General features: G+C 29.6%; 4 protein-coding genes across 4 annotated transcripts; all 4 read right to left on the bottom strand. All coding sequences in view use genetic code 12, as the record gives it.

Annotated features, from left to right (window-relative positions):
* Positions 1-262: 262 nt before the first annotated feature.
* DFJ63DRAFT_310654 (uncharacterized protein) lies at positions 263-1,606 on the bottom strand (the record flags this gene model as incomplete). The annotated part of the gene is made up of 1 exon (XM_064905631.1): positions 263-1,606. One exon carries the CDS (start codon positions 1,604-1,606, stop codon positions 263-265), a length of 1,344 nt encoding a protein of 447 aa, XP_064764841.1.
* A 2,758-nt stretch (positions 1,607-4,364) lies between these two features.
* DFJ63DRAFT_310653 (uncharacterized protein) lies at positions 4,365-5,258 on the bottom strand (the record flags this gene model as incomplete). Its single annotated transcript, XM_064905630.1, has 1 exon — positions 4,365-5,258. One exon carries the CDS (start codon positions 5,256-5,258, stop codon positions 4,365-4,367), a length of 894 nt encoding a protein of 297 aa, XP_064764840.1.
* A 450-nt stretch (positions 5,259-5,708) lies between these two features.
* On the bottom strand, positions 5,709-6,293 carry DFJ63DRAFT_283166 (rRNA-processing protein; the record flags this gene model as incomplete). The annotated part of the gene is made up of 1 exon (XM_064904700.1): positions 5,709-6,293. One exon carries the CDS (start codon positions 6,291-6,293, stop codon positions 5,709-5,711), a length of 585 nt encoding a protein of 194 aa, XP_064764839.1.
* An 8,000-nt stretch (positions 6,294-14,293) lies between these two features.
* DFJ63DRAFT_283410 (uncharacterized protein) lies at positions 14,294-15,280 on the bottom strand (the record flags this gene model as incomplete). Its single annotated transcript, XM_064904718.1, has 1 exon — positions 14,294-15,280. One exon carries the CDS (start codon positions 15,278-15,280, stop codon positions 14,294-14,296), a length of 987 nt encoding a protein of 328 aa, XP_064764838.1.
* Positions 15,281-23,967: the final 8,687 nt, after the last annotated feature.

Here is a 23,967-nt window from a genome sequence, read left to right as displayed (position 1 = left end):
AAACTGTGATGGATGAATGATAGTTTAAGAAAAATTCACGGCAAAACTTCAAAATTAGCGTCTCCAATTCTTCTTAGTCACAGTTATTTTAGTGAGAAAATTCCTCCCCTCCTCCTCCTTACGTCCCAGAAAATGAATAATAATTTCTTTTTTCTTATAAGGCAATTTATTCAGTTTTTTCTTGGGGAAATTTATGACGACGAGTCACGTTCTAGAAATCACATGATTGGATTTTTTTTGATTGACAAAACCAAAAGCCTATTTATTGAAACAGCTTACCATCATCATGATGCAATTGAACTTCAACTCTAACATCTGATTCATTGTCATCATCTTCGTCTTCTTCATAGATGGTATTGACATCAACAAACATATCGTGTTGATGATTTGAACTAGGACTTATACTCATGACTTCTATCTTATTGGCTTCGGCAACTATCACTTCTTCATCAATATAACTAGCCAAATCTGAATCATTATCCTTTTCATCATCATCACCACCATCATCATCAACAACAGCATCATCTTTAATTCTAACAAATGGACTTCTTAATACTTTTTCAGTACTACTAGTTGGACTCAAACGTGATGATTTATCCTTTAATTCAGTATGTAAGAAATATAATAATGCCCCAGTAAGATTATCATTACTATGATCCATATAATCAACTGTAACATCAAATTGTCCATTATTATTATTGTTATTATTAAGGGATGGACTATTCAAAAAATGATCTTCAGGGTATAACTGTTTATCTAATTGAAGTAATAATAGTTCATTGGAAGTCATTACCACCAAATTATTATCTTGATCTTCATCAGTAATGACATTATCATTGTTTAATATGGTTTCATTAGAATCAATACTAACAAGTTCACCATTGTCATACGAGTTTTGTAAATCAATTTTCCGTTTCCAAAATTGAAGTTTGGCTAATCCATTAGTTAATCTTCTCTTTAATTTGGATGGATTTCTAGTGATAGGTAATGAAGATGTAGAAGGATAGTTTATTGGTTGATCAGGAGTTTGAAAAGAAGGATGCTTGACGAATGTAGGAGTTGAAGGACTCTTTGGAACTTCAAGTTTCATTAGTTGATCTAAGACTGGAGATCTTTCATTAGGTGGTAAAGGAGGTTTTTGAACTGGTATGAAGCTTGATCTATTATTGGAAAAATTTGATCTCGAAGAAATTTGAATTGGATTTGAATTGATTTTAATACTACCGCCTGATCTGGTAAACATGAAAACTTCCTCTTCCTCTACTTCTTCATCTTCATCATGTTCTCCTTCTAATTGAACTGTTCTTGAAAATATTGATTCCACACTTTCTTCATGATCTGCTTGATTTCTTACATCCATACTTGTTAAAAAGTAGTTTTGTCTATCATCATAATGAAAATGGGATGAATTATTATCTTCATCAGATTCACGATATCCATGACTTTCAACAAAACTTCTATTTCTTTTCATAGTAAAATTTGGAGGTAAACTTCTTGGAATACTACTAAACCCTGAATAAGTAGAAGTGGGTGTAGTATTGGCAGAAGCCTTCTCTCCCAATGAGAGATTTGAAGTACTATATAAAGCAGGGATTGAGTACATCATGTTTCGAATATCAACCAAAGTGATACAGATATTAACTTCAAAATATCAAAATTTTAGGTTTGTTTCATAGTAGTTATATATCAGTATCAAACAAAGTTTTTACTTTTTTTGTAAACGTATCATGAATTACTCCTCAAATCAATCAATTAACTTTTCATAATTAGATACGTATCATATTAATAAATTTTATTTAGTTAAATAATTCGTATCTTATATGTATGATTTGTTTGAAATGTGTAAGAAAGTTATTTATTTTTTTAACACATTCGTGCATGTAATTTACGAATAAAAAAAGATCAGTTTGCAACAAACAGCATTCTTTTTTTTTGGTTTGTGTGTCTTCCTCTCTACAACCCCCCAAACATTTAGACGATAAAAATAATAACGATAATTATTTGGATTAATAGAATATTTATAAAACAATGATTAAAGTTTAATTGTATATTATGTTGCCACCATGCACACATTTATAGATTAGGAAAGAAAACATATCATTTAGGGTGAAAAGGGGGTGAATTAGAACATTTCATATATAGCATAAAAAGTTACATTTAGGGAAGGGATTCAAGTTGAGTCTTTAACGCCTCGTTTAAAGTTTCAAATCCAATTTTGGTACTTTCAACAAGAAAACACACAAATGGGAACGCAAAGTCCTTCAAAATCTTCTCCATGGTACAAAGTGGTGTTATCCTTGTCAATTGATTTAAATTCAAAGTAATGACTGGTAGCAAAATTGGATTCTGAAAAGAGATAAGCTTTCCTCTCTAATTCTTTATCTGAAGCTTCAACCACAAAAGGAGTAAAATAAAATTTAATAGCTTGATTAGGAACCAAAGTTACGTATAATTCATCATTAACTTCTTTAGTAGTTCTTGAATCTTTTTCAGCACACAAATTTTTAAGCTTTTGAACAAATGGATCCCAATTCTCAAGATTAGCAAAATCAGAGTAAAAAGATCAGTAACTTGATTAATAGGTTTATTGATTTCAATTGATGTTTTATAGTTTGTGATAATTATAAGGTGTTCCTTTATATAAAATTTTATTATTTTACCACTCTAAAAAATATCCCAGTAGATAATAATATTGAAATCTTTATAATTTGCCAATTGTCATTATTTGTAGACTTTTATATACAATATAAAGTGACAAAACAAACATTAACTACAACCATTACATTAAAGATTATCATTAAATAACTTACATGAATCTGAGATAGAGCCGTGTATTCACTGTTGTTCTTTATGAACTGCCATAGCGGCATGGAAGTTTCTAATTAATCAGTCGTGTCTGGATACAAAAAAAAGGTCTAAGGGGGCGTGTGGGAACAAGAAAAATTTCGCCTTCACACATTTTTTATCACATGGTAGACCTGCATACACCATATGATTCTGATTTTAACTCTTCTTGGTCAAAATAAACTTCTACGATAACAATATATTTAATTAATTACACTTTTTACAATCCAGTAGGAATCTGACGGCTTATGTAAGTAGAATTACATTGAGGCAAACTTGTGTTTATCAGCCACCATTGTGAACGAGCAAAGGCAATTTCTGATTAAGGCTCACGAACAAAGGCATCATAACCATGATGAACTGGAATGGGTTAAAGAATGGAAGAAAGGGGAAAAGGAGAAACAATCAGTAACAGAGATGAAATATTTTAAGCTTTTGGTAATAAAAGAAAAGTAAACTCATATATTTGTTGTTGTTGGGAATAAGTACTAATTTGAGTTATTATTTATATTTTTTATAAGAATTTCAAACTTAATTTGCATTGCCTTGAAAAATTTTGCTGTAAATAGAATGCCTTATAATTCCAATTTGCTATCTACCAAATACAAAAGTCGAAATCATCAATGCATGAACAATTCAAATTGATCTATTGTATGAAATTCTACCGAGTCAGTCGGTCATTTTATTTTAATGTGAGAGACGTTTTGGTTGCTGCAACTTTTACAGGGGGTCTAAAAAAAGAATATGCCACAAAATTGAAACGCCAGATAGAATAGCAAAATTAATCTTAAAGTTGCTAAATATAAATTAAACTATTGGAAATGATAGCCCTCAAGCAATCTATTATGATTCCAATTGTTATTAGATTGTCTATATATATATATATTGATTGTTCTGCGGTGTTTTTTTTTCTTCTTCACTGATGTTGTGTAATCTTTTTCATTCGATCTATTCAACAACCCTTAGTTTGTGAGATATTACTAGCCTCAAATTTGAAACATCATTAATCATTTCAGTCATCAGCGCTCCCATTTGAATCATAAAAGTTCATAACTGTAACAATACTTCTAATCCAATCGTAAAAAGAAAAAGAAACGAACCAATCAAATTCAAAATGCAATTTTCAAAATTAATTACTGCTGCTATTTTAGCTTTATCAGTTCAAGCTGCCAATAATTCAAGTTCCACTTCAGAAGCTAATGCCCAAGTTGGTAGAACTGTTTCTGGTGCTGTTGTTGGTGGTATTGTAGCTGGTGCTGTTGCTTTATTTATCTAAACTGAAAGTCAGCTTAAAAATGTCCTACCTATTATTACTTTCGTTTGCTTACAAAAATAAAATTAATTTTGTTCCTTAATAATGTTTTTTAAAATACAAGTTTAGTGTCATTTATTTATTTATTTATATATTATTATTTTTATCTATATATATATATGTATAGCCTTATTTGAAAATTATATATTTTTTAATTGCTGTTTAACTTTCATTCATTTTAATTAATTCAAAAATTAAAATCAAACTTTCAAACTTTTTCTGTTTCCTCTAATTCAATATCTTCGAATAAATCACCAAATACAAGTTGTTCAAATAAATTAATTTTAGTGTTTGGAACTATGGTCTCGTCAGTCTTGGAAGGTGGAGAGAATACAAAATGCTTAATATGGTAAATCATAGAGAGATGGGTTTCTTTGAACTTCAGAACAGTATCTTGAGCATGAACTATTTGATCCTTTAAATCTTCATATTTAGCAAGTAACTGAAAGTATTTTTCTTCAATATTACTTTCATCATAACTAGTATCAATTGGTTTAATTTGAAGTTCAGATAAATTTAAATCATCAGTCAATGAAATTAACTCAGTTAACTTCTTATCAATTTTAACTTTATGATTCAATTCAGTATATTTCAATAATGCCTTTTGAAAATCTGCTTTACCTGCATTTCTATCACTAATTGCTTGAAAGATATTATCAACAAATGATTCGCCATCATCTTCATCAAAAATGGTATCTCTATTAATAGTTGAATGAGGTGGATCAATATCTTCAAATATTCTTCCTAATTTGTTATTGATTGATTCACCTTTGATTATTGTTGGTTGAGAGATATCATCTTGTTCAGCATCAAACTCATCATCTTCTAATTCATCTAAATTCTTGTCAACCTTATCTTGAACACTTGATTTTGAAATAAATTCATCGCCAGTCTTAAATCTTTCAATTAATGGTTTTCTCTTGATAGGAGATTCACAATTATTAACATTCTCTTTATTACCACTAGGTGGACTATTGATTGTAAATGCACTCAGTTCAGGAATTTTAAAATTCATAACCAGCGGGTATTTCTTAGGGGATAAAGATTGGAATTTAACTGGTGATTTTGCATTTCTAATTGGTCTCATTGTACGAGGACTCATCTTAATATGATATAAACGAAGTCGTTTTAGATATATTAGAAGAATACTATGATGTATTGATAAGATTTGTAACCGGTGTTGTCAAATACTAATGTGTAAGAGAGAAAAACAAAATTGGCTGCAAGGGTTCTCGTTATAAAGGGCTGGACCAAAAAAAGATACCATAATAATTGAAATAACTTATTCGATAAAAGCCTACTTTGTTGAGAGCACAGATCTGATCTGATCATATCAATTTGAATATTTTACACATGTTTTTATTACAATCTTCTATATTTGCCAACTGTGTATCTGCGTACAATCGTAGACAAGTATATAAATATGACCTATGTAAAAGTAAATGAAAAGTTAATATGCAGAAGATAATGGTGGGTATGATATATACAACATATTTGTAGTAAATATATATCTCTAATATACAAACACGTAATATGAGTGGAACCTGTAAGGTTAGAATACATCTGGTAATCTTTCAATGACATATGCATGACCACCTACACTAATCAAAGGAACACCAGGTACTTTTCTAATTCTTCTTTTCAAATCAGCATCATTGGTTGCCACAATATAACATTTATGTTGAATAACTCTGTTAACCAAACAATCATCAGCATATATCCCTTGATGACTACACTTTAATCTTTGGATTCTATGATCTTTAGCTAACTTCAATGCAATACGATATTTTGGACCTAATTTTTCTAATTCTGCCATTACGCAATCAGTTATAATGGGTATAGCTTTTGCCATTAAACAATCCATTAAACCTTTCACTATATCCACTTTTTTCTGAATAGAAAAGTTAATGAAATTTGTATCGATAAGAACTTGATATGGTGGTTTAATAGCTTGATTGAATTTGAAGAATAAAGCCGATGATACTTGTGGGATGGATTTGGTTAATTCAGGATCATCTTTGGAATTATTATTGTTATTATTATTATTGTTATTCTTGTTTTTTGTTATACGTGGATCCTTAGCACTTAAGGTACGTTTCACCAAGGCGAACTTTCTAGTCTTCTTAGCCTTACCCATTGTTTAAGTCGGTTTTGTTATAGATATGTCTGTTACAAATACACCTTCTCAGATATTGAGAGATGAGACCAAAATAATTTTTTTTAGCATTTTATTTTTTTAATGTTTTTTTTGGGATTAGTACACGCATATTTTCTCATGCCCTGCATATAACCGACTGATTGATAACAAAAATATCTATTGTAGTGGAGAGAGGATAATAAACTGACACATTTAAAGAAAACAACAGATGCAAATAATAGCCAAATAAGTTGCAGTAATAATATGATATACAGTTAAAAATATTCTTAATTTAGAGCCCTAAATGTGATCATTATCGTGGATGAAACGGATTTTTTAGCCCACACATTGAAGTAGACAATAAAGATTGGCAGAAATCCCCTACCACATCTATTTAAATATTATATAGTATAATTCATGCAACTGTAGATCCAATTTTCTCAATTGAACAATGAGTTGAAAATACGATTAACGGTATATGGTATATATTTATACAATGATTTATAATTTAATAAAAGCAGTATAGGTAAAAACTACCTTGAAAGGCATTTCATTTTATCAGGAACAAGGGGGTAACACATCTTATATTTACAAGCCTTGGAACTTTTTTGGCTTACAAAATTTGTTGAATGCTTTCACATTTTATTGACTTTATGAGGGGATCAATTACTAATGCTATTAAATATTATTGCAATAATATAGGTAGGAATTAAGAAAGGGAGAAACTATTAGCTCACTTTTACTGTAAATATTATTGAACAAATTTTGAAAATAAGTATCAAGGACTTGTTAAATAACAATGAAGAGAAAATAATTCATTCGATATTATTTATTATTATTAATAAATCTTACCATTAATAACTTATTTTATTATTGTTATCCTTTTATTATTATATTTTATACTAGTTTTATTATTGGACTTAACATTAACATTTTGTTGTTGCTTATTATATGGCATTCTTAAAATTTAGGTAACACACAATCGTAATAAGAACCCCACAACAAATCTCTCTATAATTTAAAATAGTGAAGTCTTTTCCGCGCAATTGTATTTACGAGCACTGTTCTGGTTCTGGACCGCCTTGACACACTGCGAATTCAAACAACATGCCAAATAAATCTAGATACGCTATACGGAGGAATAGGAGTCCATTTATTCATATCTTATATCAAAAGGGTATGTATTAATTAGGTAATATACTATTTTTAATTCTCACAAAATGGTAACATTTAACAAAAAATAAAATAAACACTGTTCAGATTAAAAAAGGATCGTCTCCTGTGTCCTAATTGGGAAGAGAAATATGGTTATCCCCCAATAAGTTCTTTATTCTAGTAATAATTATTACCCTTTATGGCTGCTCTATCTAGAATATGTAAATATATATTCACTGCTATGTATGTTCATGTATTACGCTGAAGGGGGCTGTCCTTTGTTAAAAGATAAAATATAAGCAATATTTGTCGATTTCTCCCTGATAATAAATAGATTGTTTTATTACAAATTTGAAAGACTCTAACATAGTATGTGTGTAAATACGATTTAGGTTTAGATGTTACATTCAATATCTTGTTAGGCTAGAGATCGTCGACGTTTGACCATCGAGTTATCTCCATTTTAAGCATCTCAGACTATTATTTTTTTGTTTCTCTCCCCGTTGGATTAGACACCCGTGCTCCACACCACAGATTGAAAATCTGAATGTCGATATTATATTGGTTTAAAAGTATATGATATTAGTGATGTCTTTTTGCATTTATCCACTCTCCTTAAATATACTTGTTTTACATTGTAATCATCCTCGTTCCTTGAAGAGAAGAGCTCTGTCATTGTTCAATCAATTTGTTGAGGAGTTAAGCCCATTATTGTGGCCCCAAGTGATAAAATAAAAAGGAGACAAAAAAAAAAGGAAAGAAAGAAAAAACAGATAGGCATAATTAGTAAAAGTCAACTTTAGGCTAAATTGTTAACTAAATAATAACTTCGAAATTTATTTTATGAAGAGATGTATCTTTATTGTCTTTTGTTAAAAATATTGGTTTTACTAAAAATAAATTGGTTATAAAAATAAATTTCCTGGCCTATAAAAAATAAAATATTTCAATGTCTTTTTAAGCTCTATCTATACCATGATTAGTATATCTAGATATAGTTGGATTACGGCAAAAAAGAAGAAAGAAACAACGAAACTGGATGGATAGGTTTATAGATAGATTTCCCTAATTAAAATTCACATGCTGCAGGATATATGCCAAACTTTAGAGGACTAGCTTTTGATGAATTTGTTTAGTGTTTTAACCTATTCTCTCTATATTTTGATTTGGTTCCTTCGTCGTGTCGACAATATTAGCTTAATTCATCTCCTTATGACCAACGAAAATCATAAGGATTGTAAAGCCTTTCTTGATAAATAATATGGATATTATTATATATCATTAGAAAAAAAAAGAAGTTAAAGAACCCTATTAGATAGGGATATTATTATCTACTTTGAATATGTCTAGACTGCACTACCGAAATAGGTAAATTAGACTATGTTGGATTATTTTTATTTTTACTTCGGTATTGCAGAATTCACAGTCCCCGTTTATGAGCAAATAAAATTTAATGTGCAACCAACTTATTATTCAACAAACCATTATAGATATTTGAACGGAATTAGTATTAAAAATAGCTGTAGTTAAAAATATTAAATTTATGATACACCAGCTGTAATTTGTATGCTAAGAAAATTAATTTTATATTTACGAACTATCGAAATCTAAATTACGATACAAATTATGCTAGTTGAAATAAATTCTATTATTGAAATTAGAAAACTCATTTATTGCTGCAATAGGGGTTAGAAATTTGGTTGGAAATGAATGATATATCTCGTACTTGTTAGAAATGTACCACGTCAGACTCACAGTTTGTTGCATTTTATCACAGGATTTCGTCGTGGCCACTGGTTGTACCCCTCTGTTAGCTGCGACTCAAAAAAAAAATGTAATATTGAGATAAAGTTATTTTAGCATAACTCTAATATTGGTTAAGCTCAATTAAACGTGCTGATACGAAATTGTTTATTTCGAGAATTGAGGCAGCGAGTTGAATAAGATTGGATTATAATCTTACATTTTGATCTTTCGAGTTTTTACATGGCAATTTCCTCCATAGTTACCGAATAGATGGTTTGCAAAAAGTCAGCGGCTTTTGTTACATCGAATTACACAAAATTTAAATAAAACATATGCTTTCATTTATGGACTAACTGGTTACTGTCAATCTGTAGGGTTAAATTAATAACATATTTTGAAGAAAAAAAAAAGAGAACTAAAGACCCCACTTTAACTGCAGAAATTGAAAATCATTCACTAAACAATTTATTTTTTAGTGGATCTTAAAGAATAAAAATAAACTTTTGTATTTTTTACAGCATCTTGAAATAAGTTAAAAATAATTTATTTTTTAGATTGACTTCCATTTTAAGAATATGCGTCTTAAACCCAAAAAATAATGGGTTTTAACCTCCTGTAGAGCTAGGGCAATCCAAAGAAAGCGCGTTAATATTTCCTAAATAGGTTATTATGCATCAGCATTATTCGGATCTAAGTCCTCGAGAACAATTTGATCTTCATCGAAGCTTAAAAGTTGTTCTTATTCTATTGCCCTCTTCTTTACATTAAACAAAACTATAATCATAGATTGCGTAAACGCAGAAGACAATCTGAAGAATTAGGCAATCAAATTGGTCTTTGAGATATAACTTTTCAAAAAAGATTTTTTTTTCAGAAGCCAACGTAGAAATAAGTGATTAACAGAAGGGGAAAAATAGATCGATATACGGAAAAATCTAGATTGAAAAACTTTTCAAGGTTATGATACTAAACCACATACATAGTATTACACGGTTAGGTTAGGTTAGTTCTAGGTATTAATATGTTAGCATGCTTTAGATGAGCTAAGATTTCATAAGCAAGACTAAAACTGACAGACACTAAATCTTTATGTATTAAAAGCCAAAGATCTCTTTGCATTAGAGTTCGGTCTACATGGTTAAACCTTATTCAATTTAAGCTTTTCGTATCGCTTGCTAAATCTAGATGAAACATTATTTAATGCTTTGATGTCGTCATCATTCATAAGCAGGAAAAGTTATTGAATATTAAAACACTCTAGGCCCATAAGAAAGACCAAAGACCATGATACGATTTTTTTTTTCAATATAAAGAAAAATAACATTACGTAACAGTGAATGGCACCAATTTAAACTGGAATGTTTATAGATAAAGTAATAAGCAATGCGTTTGAGAATTATCACAGAGTAACAATTGGTTCTAATCGCCAGAGTGAACGTGAAGTTTATTGTATTAGGCTTTTTTGTTGAATATTTTGTTGAAGGAAACTTGCATACATAAGAATGATCATAATATGTTCGATATACATATGAAGGAAATGTGCATACAAAATAACTTACAGCATGCCCGGAAACAATACATAAATTTATTCTTGCTTTATGGTGATCAAGTAGCATATATTATTTTTAGCTCATCGACGTACATAGTTATTTTTTTTTTTTCCTTTTGGAAATGTGACCAGCGTCTTTTTTTAGGCTCTTTTTATGGCGTTCAGCATTATGACGATAACAGTTATTTTTTGGCGTAATGGATATCTCGAGCCTTCGATGATTTGCCATTTTAGTTCATATCTATTGAAAAATTAATCTTCTGCATAGAATATTACTTTGATTAGAAAAATGACGATTAATATCCACGGCATTTTTTTTTCAACCCTTCAATATAGCTTAACAACTAATAGATATTTTTTAGTTAAGTTATTAAATTAAGATATGGAAACTTTGAATCAAAAGTAGAGAAGAGTATTACTATGATATTACACAAAGTAGTCCAGACAAATTTTTGAAATAAAAATTTGATTGATGCAGAAGATCGGGTCACACCACCATTTTAGCTAACGCTAAAGGGACAAATACTTGAGCTTTTAATAAGACTAACCTCAGATTGTTTGAGAGATGCAAGTACTAACATACCAATACTAAAAATCTAATAGTTTAAATCGGCATGTATAGTTTAGATGTTTCATATTTACAGTTTATTCGGGTTTATTCTATTATCGTTAGATTCTAATGGTTGTTGGAATAAACAACATATACCACAAGCAAAATCTAAACCAAAAATACTTTTAAATTAACTTATGACATCAAATAGGAGATGTCTCAAAAGTGATGCAAAAGGGTGAGTTCCATAGATCGGAAATGCTTTTCCTCACTGTTTAAAAAAGAAATTAAAAGCTCGATTTTGACTTTTTTATTATACAAGTAATATATATGTAAGACACGAGGTGGTTCGAACTAATCATAGATGAATACATAAATTATTTATATTAATGCATTCAATGGTCCAACTTCAATGTATGATGTGCATGGTATATAATGAAGATTATGAAAAGCTTAACATAATACACAAACAAGGTACTCCGTCGATACAAAATCAAACAACGAAATAAAAAAGAAAGAAAGAAAGAGGGGCATAAATGAGGGGGAATTTTGATTCCTGCACACAATCCCAAATCAAAACAAAAAGAAAAAAAATAGAAAGAAAAAAAAAAGTAAAAAAGAAATAAATAAAAGTTTGTTCTATAAAGAAGGAAAAAAACTGGTCTTTAAATTTTCAATTAGGGGGAGAAAACATAAGGATAAATTGGAGCCGTACCATCAAACTGCATAAAAGACAGTGTCTAGAATTTGTTATGTATTATTTACAAGGTCCACGAGAAGTGATGTCAAATTTGAATTTAATTGTGAAAAATCTTTTTCAATTGAAATTTTGAATTGATGTGATTTTGAAGCTTACAATTATTTCGTTAATAGACCCTAGCGAATGTTTCTGTAATGAAGAATATCGAGACAAAGAGAGTTTAACTTCATTGTATTCATTTCTTAAGTTTTGAAATCATATTTGTTTTAATCCATTGTCTCACTCATCCAACTAAGTTTTTTAATGTTGTTATTATGGTAGAGATATGACTTAAATTAGGTTATTATATTCTAAATTATGTTAAAGTTGCTATGAGAATTGGAATTATAATTACACTGAAAATGAGGGCTATTTCAGAGTCTAAAAAAATATTATTTTTTTAAGGTTAAGGACCACTAACCCTTATTTTTTTTGCACCAGTAAGGATGAAACCAGAGATTAAAACCGTGAACGATCTGTGATATTATTGTTGTGGCATTGTTGTGGTAAAGATACTCTTTTTGGTTCCTACTTTTCTACCACTTTCAATTTGATGGAATAGAAAATCACATAATATGGTTAGAATCTCTCTTCTTTGTAATAATATGACATTGGGGTAGTATTATTATTGCTTTAACTTTATTTTGTACATTTCTCGTTACAATTCCGAATCAATTCAACAAATTAAGGAAAATTATTCAAAGTTATATTTATGATAAATCACTATATGCACCAGTGATGTATTGATTCAATCATTACTTTATCCAAAAGGAAAAATTCTAATATTGTATATCCTCGATTTAACCTTTTTCCATTTAAAAACCTAATATTTTAATTCAGATTCCAAAGCTTTTTAGTTTAATGCAACGTGGAAATAGTTCAATTAGACAGTGAATAAAAGGGGTTTAGTAACAATTACTGGGAAAGTTCAGCAGCACATCTTGGAAGCAAGATATACAATAAACTAAAAATGAGTAGATGTGACTTTTCTTCCTAACCCTTGCTGTTTAAAAATATCTAATATTCCGCAATGTATATAAACTCAAACCTATTATCTCCAATTGTATAGTATGATTGGAGATCCTTTTTAATATGACGTTGACTGATCAACAATAGAAGGCTGAACCTTTTAGTTAATCGTTTGTAACATATTCTCTGAAGCACAGTCTATTTGCATAATGGAACTAAAAATCTCTAAGAAGTATCAATTAACGATAGTTTAAAAATATTTTTCTATAGTTTAAATTATTTTGAACTCTAAATTATATTCTTTAACCCCCAACAATAAAGGTTATTCAGGTATAATTACGGTTTAAAAATACGACTGTAACAACAAATTCTAGTTAGTTTGTTCTGTGATTTTTATAAACCTTTTTAAAATATTTTTTAAGAATCCCAGTATTATTTCTTAGTTAGTTAGTTAGCTAAACACAAATTCTCAATTGGTAACAGAGAATAGTCTCGGGGAATAAGGTTAATGAATTGAAATCGGAAATAGCATGTGGATGTGTTAATTTTATGTAATAACTTACTTTTTGTTGATCAATACTGCAATGCATGCTTTCAAGTTATTACCAAATTAAAATAATCTTCATTGACGATTGAATATTGCAAATAGAGATTAATAATATGTAATAGCTCCTTCCTATACAAGCACATAATAATATTTAATCATATTAATAAAGAAGATCGGCAAAATAATTCAATCCCGTTAAACCTTACTTGAGTAATAATGTGTGAAATTTCTAAGTGGTATCAAAAAAATTTTGTGGTAAAAAGGTACTCGAACCCTTCAATAGAAAAAATGCTACATGCGGGGCAATTCTTTTTTTTTGTTGCTGTCGTTATATGTGTCGATCGTTAATTAATAACCATTAATGATCTTCAAGACATCTCAGCCATCATTGTAGTAGATTACAAGTGATCTAGAAATGACGATTTGCAACTAATTTAATCCATAGTGCGAATACATTGAATAAAAAGAAACCAAATTAAGTAATTAATTGTAATAATATATTAAGTATATACCCAAAAATGAGGTGTTAATTATAACCAGTATGCAAAGGAATGGAAGTAAGTAAATAAGTAATAAAAACTAATAGAAAATAATAAATAATGATTGATAATAAATAACAAGTAAACGAAATGTAAAATGGTTAACTTTCAAGAACTAAAAATAAAATAGAAAAATAATGCTATGTATAAGGAGTAAAATTAATGATCAACGGATTGAATGAATGAATGAATGAATGCTAAATGGTTTAATTGAATTCAAGATGAGCGTCACTTTGTGGGATCTCAGTATAATAACTTTGTAAAGCTCTCTTTAAGGCAGGCACTAATTTATCCCATCTTAAGATACGAACTTCTTTGTCAAAACCTCTTGGCTTTCTTATCTCATATCCCATAATTCTCTTGGCTAATTCGATACGATAATCTTGATTAGTTGGTTGAGGCGGATATTGTTGGTGACCAAAGGTTGGAGTATTGTTAGCTGAATTGTTAGCAGACAGATCATTCATACGTGATGAAATTGGTTTCTTAGACCAAAATGGAACTAAGTTAGATCTCACTCTACCTCTTTCACGTCTCTTTTCAGCAGAATCTTTAGCTTCAGTTCCAATCAATAATTCCACAATTTCAACAACTTCAACTGATGTAATATAGTATTGATAGGTTTCACCATCTTCTTCACATCGTATATAACTCTTTGGAGATGATGTATTTCTTGAACCTTCTTCATCACTACTTTGTGAATCATAATATTCATCATTTAATTTAACTTTACATTTTAAGCATGAAACTTCAACAACGTCAACATTCTTAGGAGCTGGTAAAGTAGTTGGGTTTTCATTAGCACTACCAACAATGGAAAAGTTGGCCATTAATTTAGGACCCTTTTGAATTCTTTCAATTCTAATGATACGACGACCATCATCCTTTTCCAGTTTACCCCATTGTGGATAACAGATATCTTCAATAGTAGCACCATTCAAACTTAATTCAACAGGTAAGAAAATAGAATCACTTTCAACTGATTGCTTTGGTGGTCTAGTAGTACTACCTCCAGCAGAAACTCCTCTTATAACTCTATATCTTCTATCACCACCAGCTTGGTTTTGATATTTATATGATTGGTATTGGTATTGTTGTTGTTGATGTTGATGTTGTTGAACTAATTGATAGTTAGCAAATTCATCAACATCTTCTTCGCCATCTTCTTCATTCTTTATTCTTGGAACTTCCATACCAGTTAATAATGCAGGTGATGATGAGGTATGATTGATATGAGGATTCATATAATAATCTTGTGCAGTGGTATTAGTAGTGGTGGTAGTACCAATAGTAGATGGTGGAGTATATGATAAATGATTGTGCTCAATGATACTTGGTTGTTGTACTGGTAATTGAACATGACCAGCATCAAATGATACTGAATTCACAGACACTAAAGATGTTGAAACAGTATTATTCATTGGTTGTGGTGAGTAATATTTATTGTTGTTACCACCATAGTTCACATGGGTTGAGTTATCAAAGAATGTAGAATCCAAGAAGGAATTGTCTGAAATAGAACTAGCATTGTAGTTAAGACTTGGAGTATGAGATGAGTTTAACAATTCATAGTCCATATTAGTAGCAGCAAACATTCTTGAATTATAGATCTCATTGTTATTGTTATGAGCAGGGTTGAAAGAGTATATGTGTTGTTGATTGTTAACCATTGGTTGCATTGGATGGTTAAGAGATTGAGATTCTTGGTTATGAGATGGTGGTTGGTTGTGATTGAGTTGTTGTTGTGGAGGTACATTATAATTGATGTAGGAATGGCCGGCATTCACTCCCATGTTATAAGGGGAAGCAACATTATAAGTATTAGTACCTACATAAGTATTGTTAGCACCAGCAGCACCAGTAGTACCAACTTGATTAAGAGTTGTATTTGGTGATTCATTGCCATAATTGGAGTTTGAGAATGATTCATCAAAGGAAGTTGATTCATCAAGATAGTAACCTCTGTTAGCGATCAATGGAAACTCATTCAATTGGTTGGAATCAGAAGTTGGGTCGAGCATATCAAAGCGAGCGGTATGGACTAGGCTTGGTGAAGTTGATGAAAACATATGTCTCTAAAAGTTAAAAATTAAAAAAGGAAAATATAATTGTAAAAGTTAAAAATAAAAGTTGAAAAATAGCTGTCAATATATATTTTTTGACAGTATGCAAACGAAGCTCAGAACGATGAGATTTGGGAATGAGCCTTCGATGCTAAACTTAACCAAAACAATGAACAACTTCTAATTATAACTAGATTGCCAATATAGTAATAGATAATTGAAAAAAAAATGATCAAAAAGGAGGTGAAGTAAATGGCAAAACGTCATTTATATAAATTGTGAATTTAAATTTAAATTCTAAAAAAAAAAAAATACAAAAAAAGGGAACGCTTAATAAAAAAAAAACCATCTAAAAAAATAATAAAGAGGGAATATTATTTTTTAGGAGAATAGACTTTTTCTATGTGGATGCAACTTTTATATTTGATTATGTACTCTAACTTGGAGTATGTTAATTAATAAATCAAAAATTGTACAAAATAAAATAGCATAAAAAATAAAATTATTTTGTGTAATTGATAATTTTAAAAAATAAAATAAAATAAAAAGAAATTTACTCAAGTACGAATCCAACATGGGAAAAAAATAAAAAGAAATTTGCACAACTACGAATCCCTACCAAAGAGAAATAAGGATAATTACCAATCATCAAAAAATAAAATTGCATTGCATAAAAAATAATTGTCTTAAAAAATTAAAAATTAAAAATATTAGTTTTGTATCATTTAGGAAAATAAAAAGAAATTTTCGTGAATATTGACTTTCTTCGATACATTCACCAACCTGCAGATCACAAAACCTACTGCCTCAATCTCCCATGCAAATATCGGAATATAGTTCAGATGCATGGCCGTGCGTCCCCTCTCTCACATTAAATATTACACAAACTATTAAATTGTAATATTTTTCCAATCTTTCTCAATTTGTATTTCTCTACACGTAAATGTGAGAGTGGAAATGTGAGATGAAAGAGGAAATATACACGCATCTTTTTGATTTATTTTGGACTTGTATACAGGACAATAAAATGATTTGGTTTCCCGCATTCCCAATGAGCATCTCTATAGACAATTCTTTTCACTGTTACCACCAGGTGTGTCGAAGCGTTTTGTGATAAAAAACCGTTATCTCTTTCACTTTCTGATACCAACTTGCAACCCATTTTGTATCTCTTTTTTTAAAAAAAATTAATTATTAATTTTGTTTATTTTTGATTGTTAGTGGGTTGTTTCCTAAGAGCCTTACCAAAATATTTTGGTTATAGTATCTTGCATATACTTGTAAACATTCTCGATGTAATGCTTGTTCATGCTATTGTTAATGACATTAAGGTCTTTGTTTGTACCTTAGGTACAGCCTACAAATGTTGACGATTAATGATCTACTTTCTCTTATAAGCATAAATTAGTTGTAATCTAATGATAGTGATTAGTCTATGTACGTGATTGATTGAACAAATTATCATGATGATATCATTAATTTAATATTTTCTGACGTATCAGCTTAATGCCGTGGCCATTCCATTTTCAGAAGCCATAATTCGCTTCATATGATATTTAGTCTACAGACTCATTATCTAGAAAATAAACAAACTTCTCATATAATATCATGATTTAGAATTCGTAAGATGAGGGGTCGATCTTAAAAAATGTCAAAAAAAAAAAAAAACTAGCCAAACAAAAAAAAAAGTAGATGAGAGAAATAAAAGAATTATTTTTTTTTTCTGTCGAGCGAAGGGAAAGAAGGAAAAATTGATAAAATACAAAAAAAAAAAATAACATTTACCAAAAAATACAGTCATCATGGAATGAAGGAAGAGACACGAAGAGGAAGATTATGGGAACAATACCTAAAGGAACAAAATAGTTCAATTTAACAAAGTAAAAATAAAATAACTGTATGATGGTTTGAAGCGCTTAGAAAGATATTATTTTATAATTTATTTTTAATTTAGGTCTAAATTAACATATGTTCCATTCTTTTTTCTGGAATTATGAACACTGAGAGGATACCGGTTTTATTCGCCAGTGAATCGTAATGCACTAAATTAAAATATGTGGTTCTTTGTTAAGCGGGATACATTTCCAAATCAAAAATCAAAAATTTTTTTTTCGAAAAGCCATAAAGAAACAATTTAGATTACATCATAATAGTTTAAAATTTTTTTTCGAAGCAAAGAACGATCTTCCTTTCCTCCTTAAGCTTCCAAAATTGGATTGTTCTAGAGTCAATTATCTTTGTGTTCTACAAGGTCTTGTCGATTCTTCGATTTGCTATGTCTATTATTAGGATCTATTGAAAGCTAAGTCGTCAAACACCTTGTTCCATTCATTTTTCCGTAAACTTTTTTTATTGATACAATTTCTAAATATAGTTTAAATTGTAATCTTTCTTCAAATCAAAAGTATTTTGCTCTCTTACTTTGAACAAATAACATATGATGGTAAATTACTAATATTATTTTATGATGATTATTATTATTTAACCATCATTCTAGAACATTGATAAAATTTCATAAGACAGACAAATCATTCTGAACAATAACTTGTTTAATAATAATATAAAATTCGAAGTTGATATTGCGCTTCAGTAGACATAAATCATATGGAATCTATAAAAAAAAACTTAATCACTATTCTATACATCTGCGGAGCAAGGGAAATTGTTCCATCAAAATTTGTTCGATCAACCTTCATACTAATTATAAAAAATTTTATAATCAAATTATAAGCCAGGTGCTAAAAATAAATTTATCAGTTAGAAATTAAATCTAAAGTCCTCTATTACATCATCGACAATTTGATTAATTCTTATTTCCATTCCCTTTAAAGAAGGATTAACTAGAAAATAATTGTTCTTTATTATAAATTACCTTCGAAAATGAGACTTTGATAGAAAAGAGAACAATTGAGAACTGAAAAATAATTTTATTATTTTAAAAATGAAGAAGGCCAATGCAATCCGGAAAAAATATTCCTCCTGTCGCTGTAGTTTAAATAAATAATTATTTTTGTATGTATGTGCAATGTGTATGTATGCTAAAGGGAAGAACAAACCGAGAACAAAAAAAGAAAATAAATAAAAATAAAAAATAAAAAAAAAAGCATGGACTACCTAAATAGGAAAATCACTACTTGAGCATAATTATGTGGCCTTTAAGGTTTTATTATTGCATTAAATGCGGAAAGTATGTTTGAGTGACCCAATCCACCCCACCCCCCGCTTCGACAACAAAATCAAATCTATATTTTTTTTTTGTTCTTAGTAACTTTGAATGCAAAAATTTATGATCCAAATTTCAACAAGGTTCAAGGGTTGAGATATCCTGATCATATCTTCTCCCACATACGAACTTAACTTATCCCCTATTGACAGCGATCTTGGTCCATGATGCTGATTTTGTTTATCTTAATTTTTCTCCCTCCCTAAAGTGAACACAAGTTCTCGATTACAATTTCACTAGTCATTCAATTTATATTGCGCTTTCATAATTTTATGCCCCTAAGCCTAATACTCCAATATGTCTTTTTCTACTACTATGCATTGCAATTTTGACCTTGAACAACTATGCGTTACCCATTTTAAGTAAGTTTTCTTTGACGATTGCTTATCATAAGCGTATTTGTCGTTATTGTTGATATACATTTCCACAGAAAATGTAATTCGAAATGTCAACTAATGACTATAATTTCAAATTATTTTAAAGCAAATCTAGTCTATCTCTATTGTTTTTGGTATTATAATTCCTCTTTCTCCTCTTTTTCTTCCTCGAGTGCTTTTACTTTTGATAAATCCAAAATTTTATGATTCGTAATTGGCAACTTGTATTGATAACATGTGTCCATTTAAGATTTTAGGTAAAAGGTTTAGAGACTAGGTAAATCTATCTGGGGATTTGGAAAGAGTAGTGGCTCAAAACGCCTCCCTAACTTTAAAAGTCATATACTAAGTTTTTTTCATCGCATTCAGGTTTCACAGTAAATTTCATGTAGTTTTGATCGGATAAATCTTTTTCCAGGCTGTTCTTATAGTGAGGAATCTAACCATTAGATTGCTAAATCTAGTTTGTTATTTGTTCACGTTGTTGGTGGTTTTCACAGTCAGATTTTAGGATGATTGAGTCCTCAACTTACTTCGCGGGAATGCCTTTATGCATAGGCGCAAAATCTAATTGTGTTAGCGTACTGGTTGTTTATTAAAAATAGATAGCAAGCTGTTGTTGGTTGGTTGGTTCATTCATTCATTCATTCTAATTAGATTTCCCGTTCTTGATTTGGGTATAGATTTACTAATAATATTTACATTTCAGTCGATACCTTTGTTTCCGTTTTAGGCTAAAGCAAAAAAAAGCTAAGAAAAGATAAGCTCAGGAACGAAATAATGGGAATGTACATAATTTTTGGTGAGGTAAGAAAAGCAAAAAAATTCAGTAATTGGTAAACAATTGCATGTGTAACGCACAAATCCAAATTTGCACTTTCCTAATAGGTTTAAATCAGTAATATGACAATCGTAATGGATTTAAATTACCAAATAGTAAGTGGAAGTGGATGGATTGATATCCTTTAAACCAGGCCAAACCATACCGTAGTTAGAGGATATCCCCTGAATAGATAAGACGATATATGATAAGGGGGCGATAGTATATTTTAAAGTTTTACGTAATGCGCAAAGCAAGTTGAATACTAATGAACTAGTTAACACAAAGCTCTTGTATTATGGAAGACAATCTTCTTTTTTTTCGACTTGCTACATGATATTTATTGTTATCGGATTCATTGCTGATAAAGGGAATAAACTTTATTCGACGTTTGTTTTGACAATAGTTTACGTGGGGTTAATTAAAGTTTATGGTCAATTATTTTAGCGGATATTATTAAATGTTGCTGAAAACAAAAATTCAATTGTGGAATAATTCGGTTATCCCACGTTAAAGTTAAAAGTATTTTACCTTAATCTATTGTCATTTGGTATACAACTAGACCAGGTCCCAAAAGTCTATGTATACTGTACCTCTTTTAGCGTTCAATTGTGATGGAATTAAGCTTTTTGGGTATTTATTAAGGTAAATCAGTTTAGTAAATATTTAATTCAATTGCGTATTTACAAAACACAGAACAAAAGTAGCAAAAACATCCCAAAGCGAAAGCTAAAAGCGAAAGCTAATATCAAAATAAAAGTAACATAAAACTAAAGAAAACCCCCCATTGCTTTCACAAAAGCAGTAAATCAATATCTTTCTTTAGATTGTTTGGAATGCACTCGACTTTTACTAAAGTGTGAGGCGATCATTCACAGTTACATAATGTATGTATAGTAAAACCATAAATTTTCCGAAATCTTTATAGAGTCCCGTAAGTATGAGTAAAAAGATGTACAGACCGTTTTCACCAGAGAAGTTTTGTGATTGTTCTGGATGTTTATTTTTTTTTCTTTTTGATATTAAATTGTATTCTAACTAATGGGCTATCACATGCTTTGAGGTGGGTTTCTTTTTTATTATTTTTAATTTTATGGACTTTCCTACCATTTATGGCAATTCGCTGCTTCTGGCTATTTCTCCCCGTCAGGTATTATATATCCACCTGAAGACGAAAATGATTTTAAAAAAGGGTTTGTCGGGGTGGGATTTTCGTACATAAAAAGTTGAGGTGTCGCTTGTTAACACCCACAATATTCGTGATTGAATGTTTTTAATAAGGTTACGACAAACATGAACTTTGGTCAAGCAATGACATACGTTAAGATATTAATTATAAAATTACATGTGGCTCCATTAATTAAGTTATGGTAATCTTCATTTAGGTTCACTTTCTACCATTAATTTATTCGAAAGTTTATTTACGACAGCGTAATTATTTCCCAAACGATTGAACGATTCTGATGTCAAATTAAATAAAATGAGCCATACTAAATCAAATATTAGAGATACTTTGTAGAATTTTGAAAGTTTGAAGTCATACCCCAATATCGACGATGGAAATTATTCGAGACCATTTAAATTTAATCTTATACTATTGGAATTAAAGGTTTATTATTATCAATTAAAAAAAAACAACGTTGGCTCGATTTAAAAGATTACCAGTACGAATTCTTTTTTTTTTGTTTTTGCACACATACGCGTTCATAAAAATGTAAAGTGAATCTTTCCATACTTAAAAATGTAAATCATGGGTACTTCTATACTTCTATACTTCAATACTTCCATACTTCTAATAGATGTAAAAATATTTTAAACTTTGAAAAATTGGATAGAAAAGCTAAAGTCTTACCGGGAGGGGGGAATAGATTCAGACTCAACTTTTCACAATTATAGTTTTTTCATGACCAAAGATTTCTAAAAATAAATCGAGAATAGTAAATCAAGACTTTCATTAAGAATAAAGAACAAACAGCAACAACCATTTAACAATAAGAATAGAAAATTAAGCATTATTCTTTTATGGCAAAAGTATGAGGGTACATACATACGTTTTGATATGTATATTCATCTTCATAACGCTTACAGTAACCAGAGTTGGAAATAATAGATATGATACGTAGATGTAGACGTAGAAGTATATGTTAAAGTATAAGAACAAACACATTGATTAGCATAAACGTAGATGTAGACGTAAAAATACGTAAGCATAAAACGTCAACCCCGTAAGCTAAAATTAATTTTGATTTGAATTGTTTTTTTTTTTTTGATATTTACGTATAGTCGCTTCTCATCAACGACTATTTTACATATAAAAATTGAAAATTTAGGGTTCTTTGACGCAGATTATGCAGAATGACGAAATTTCAGACATTATTTTTTAGAGAAATTGTTCTTTTTAATTTTTATTTTTTAAAAAAATAATTGTTTTTTTTGGATTTGAATTTGAGTTTTGTGTAATCTGCATGCCTTAACAGCATGAAGCTGCCCGAAACGGTAATAGTTAATGCGTCAAAGCGTATTCGAAAAATACAGAACAGAAAGCGTACAGCAACAGACATAGGATCATTTAAATGATCAATATTCGTGGCTAAGCGGTTTTCCAATAGGGAAATGCATTTCCGTCTAAGCTTTTTTCTTTTACTATAATTCTCATCTCTTATCTTTTAGTGTTAGTTTTTAGTTGAATTTAAGTTTAAATTAGGAAATTTAGAATTCGTTTATTTGTTCTTTTTGTATTTTTCATCTGATATGGAACACTTCCATACATGACAGCAATGTCTTTGAAATTAATTAATTAATTAATTAAATTTATTTAATTTTATTTTATTTAATTTAATTTTTAATCTATATGGAGGTAAAAAGAAAAAAAAAAGACTACATTGTTCTAAATATAGAACTTTCCCACTCTTTCGTTAATTGACAATTTCACTGTTATAAACCCGGCGTATACCTTCTTTTGAAAAATGTGAAAAATTTTTTAAGCATTTAAATCTTTCTTCGTAAATTATGTTCGTTAAACATTTTTTTTTTTTAATAGTTCTTCTTTCTAGATTTTTGATGGGCTTTAAAAAAAAGCTTTTGACGATGTAATTTTTGTCGATGACGTAGATGTTTTGTAATTGAAGTATTTAATCCTACTATATTTAATTTTATTTTCTAGGGTCATCCTTTGATTCACTTGTGGCTGAATAATAAGTTGGGGAGCCGTATATTTTGTGTTAAATTAAAGATTATGATGTCTATTACATAGATCAAATGCCTTTCTTTGATCTATTCATAATCTTCAAATCTATGAAATTATTACCGTACTGCTCAACCTTGCTAAAAACCGTAAATGCAATCTGCCAACGATGTTCTTATTGAATAAAAAGTTTTATGGTTAAGATATCCGATG

This window comes from Scheffersomyces coipomensis (assembly GCF_036884675.1).
Source record: "Scheffersomyces coipomensis strain NRRL Y-17651 chromosome Unknown DFJ63scaffold_1, whole genome shotgun sequence".
Taxonomy (NCBI): domain Eukaryota; kingdom Fungi; phylum Ascomycota; class Pichiomycetes; order Serinales; family Debaryomycetaceae; genus Scheffersomyces; species Scheffersomyces coipomensis.
Note: the sequence above shows the minus strand (reverse complement) of the source record. Positions and strands in the feature narration are given on the sequence as shown.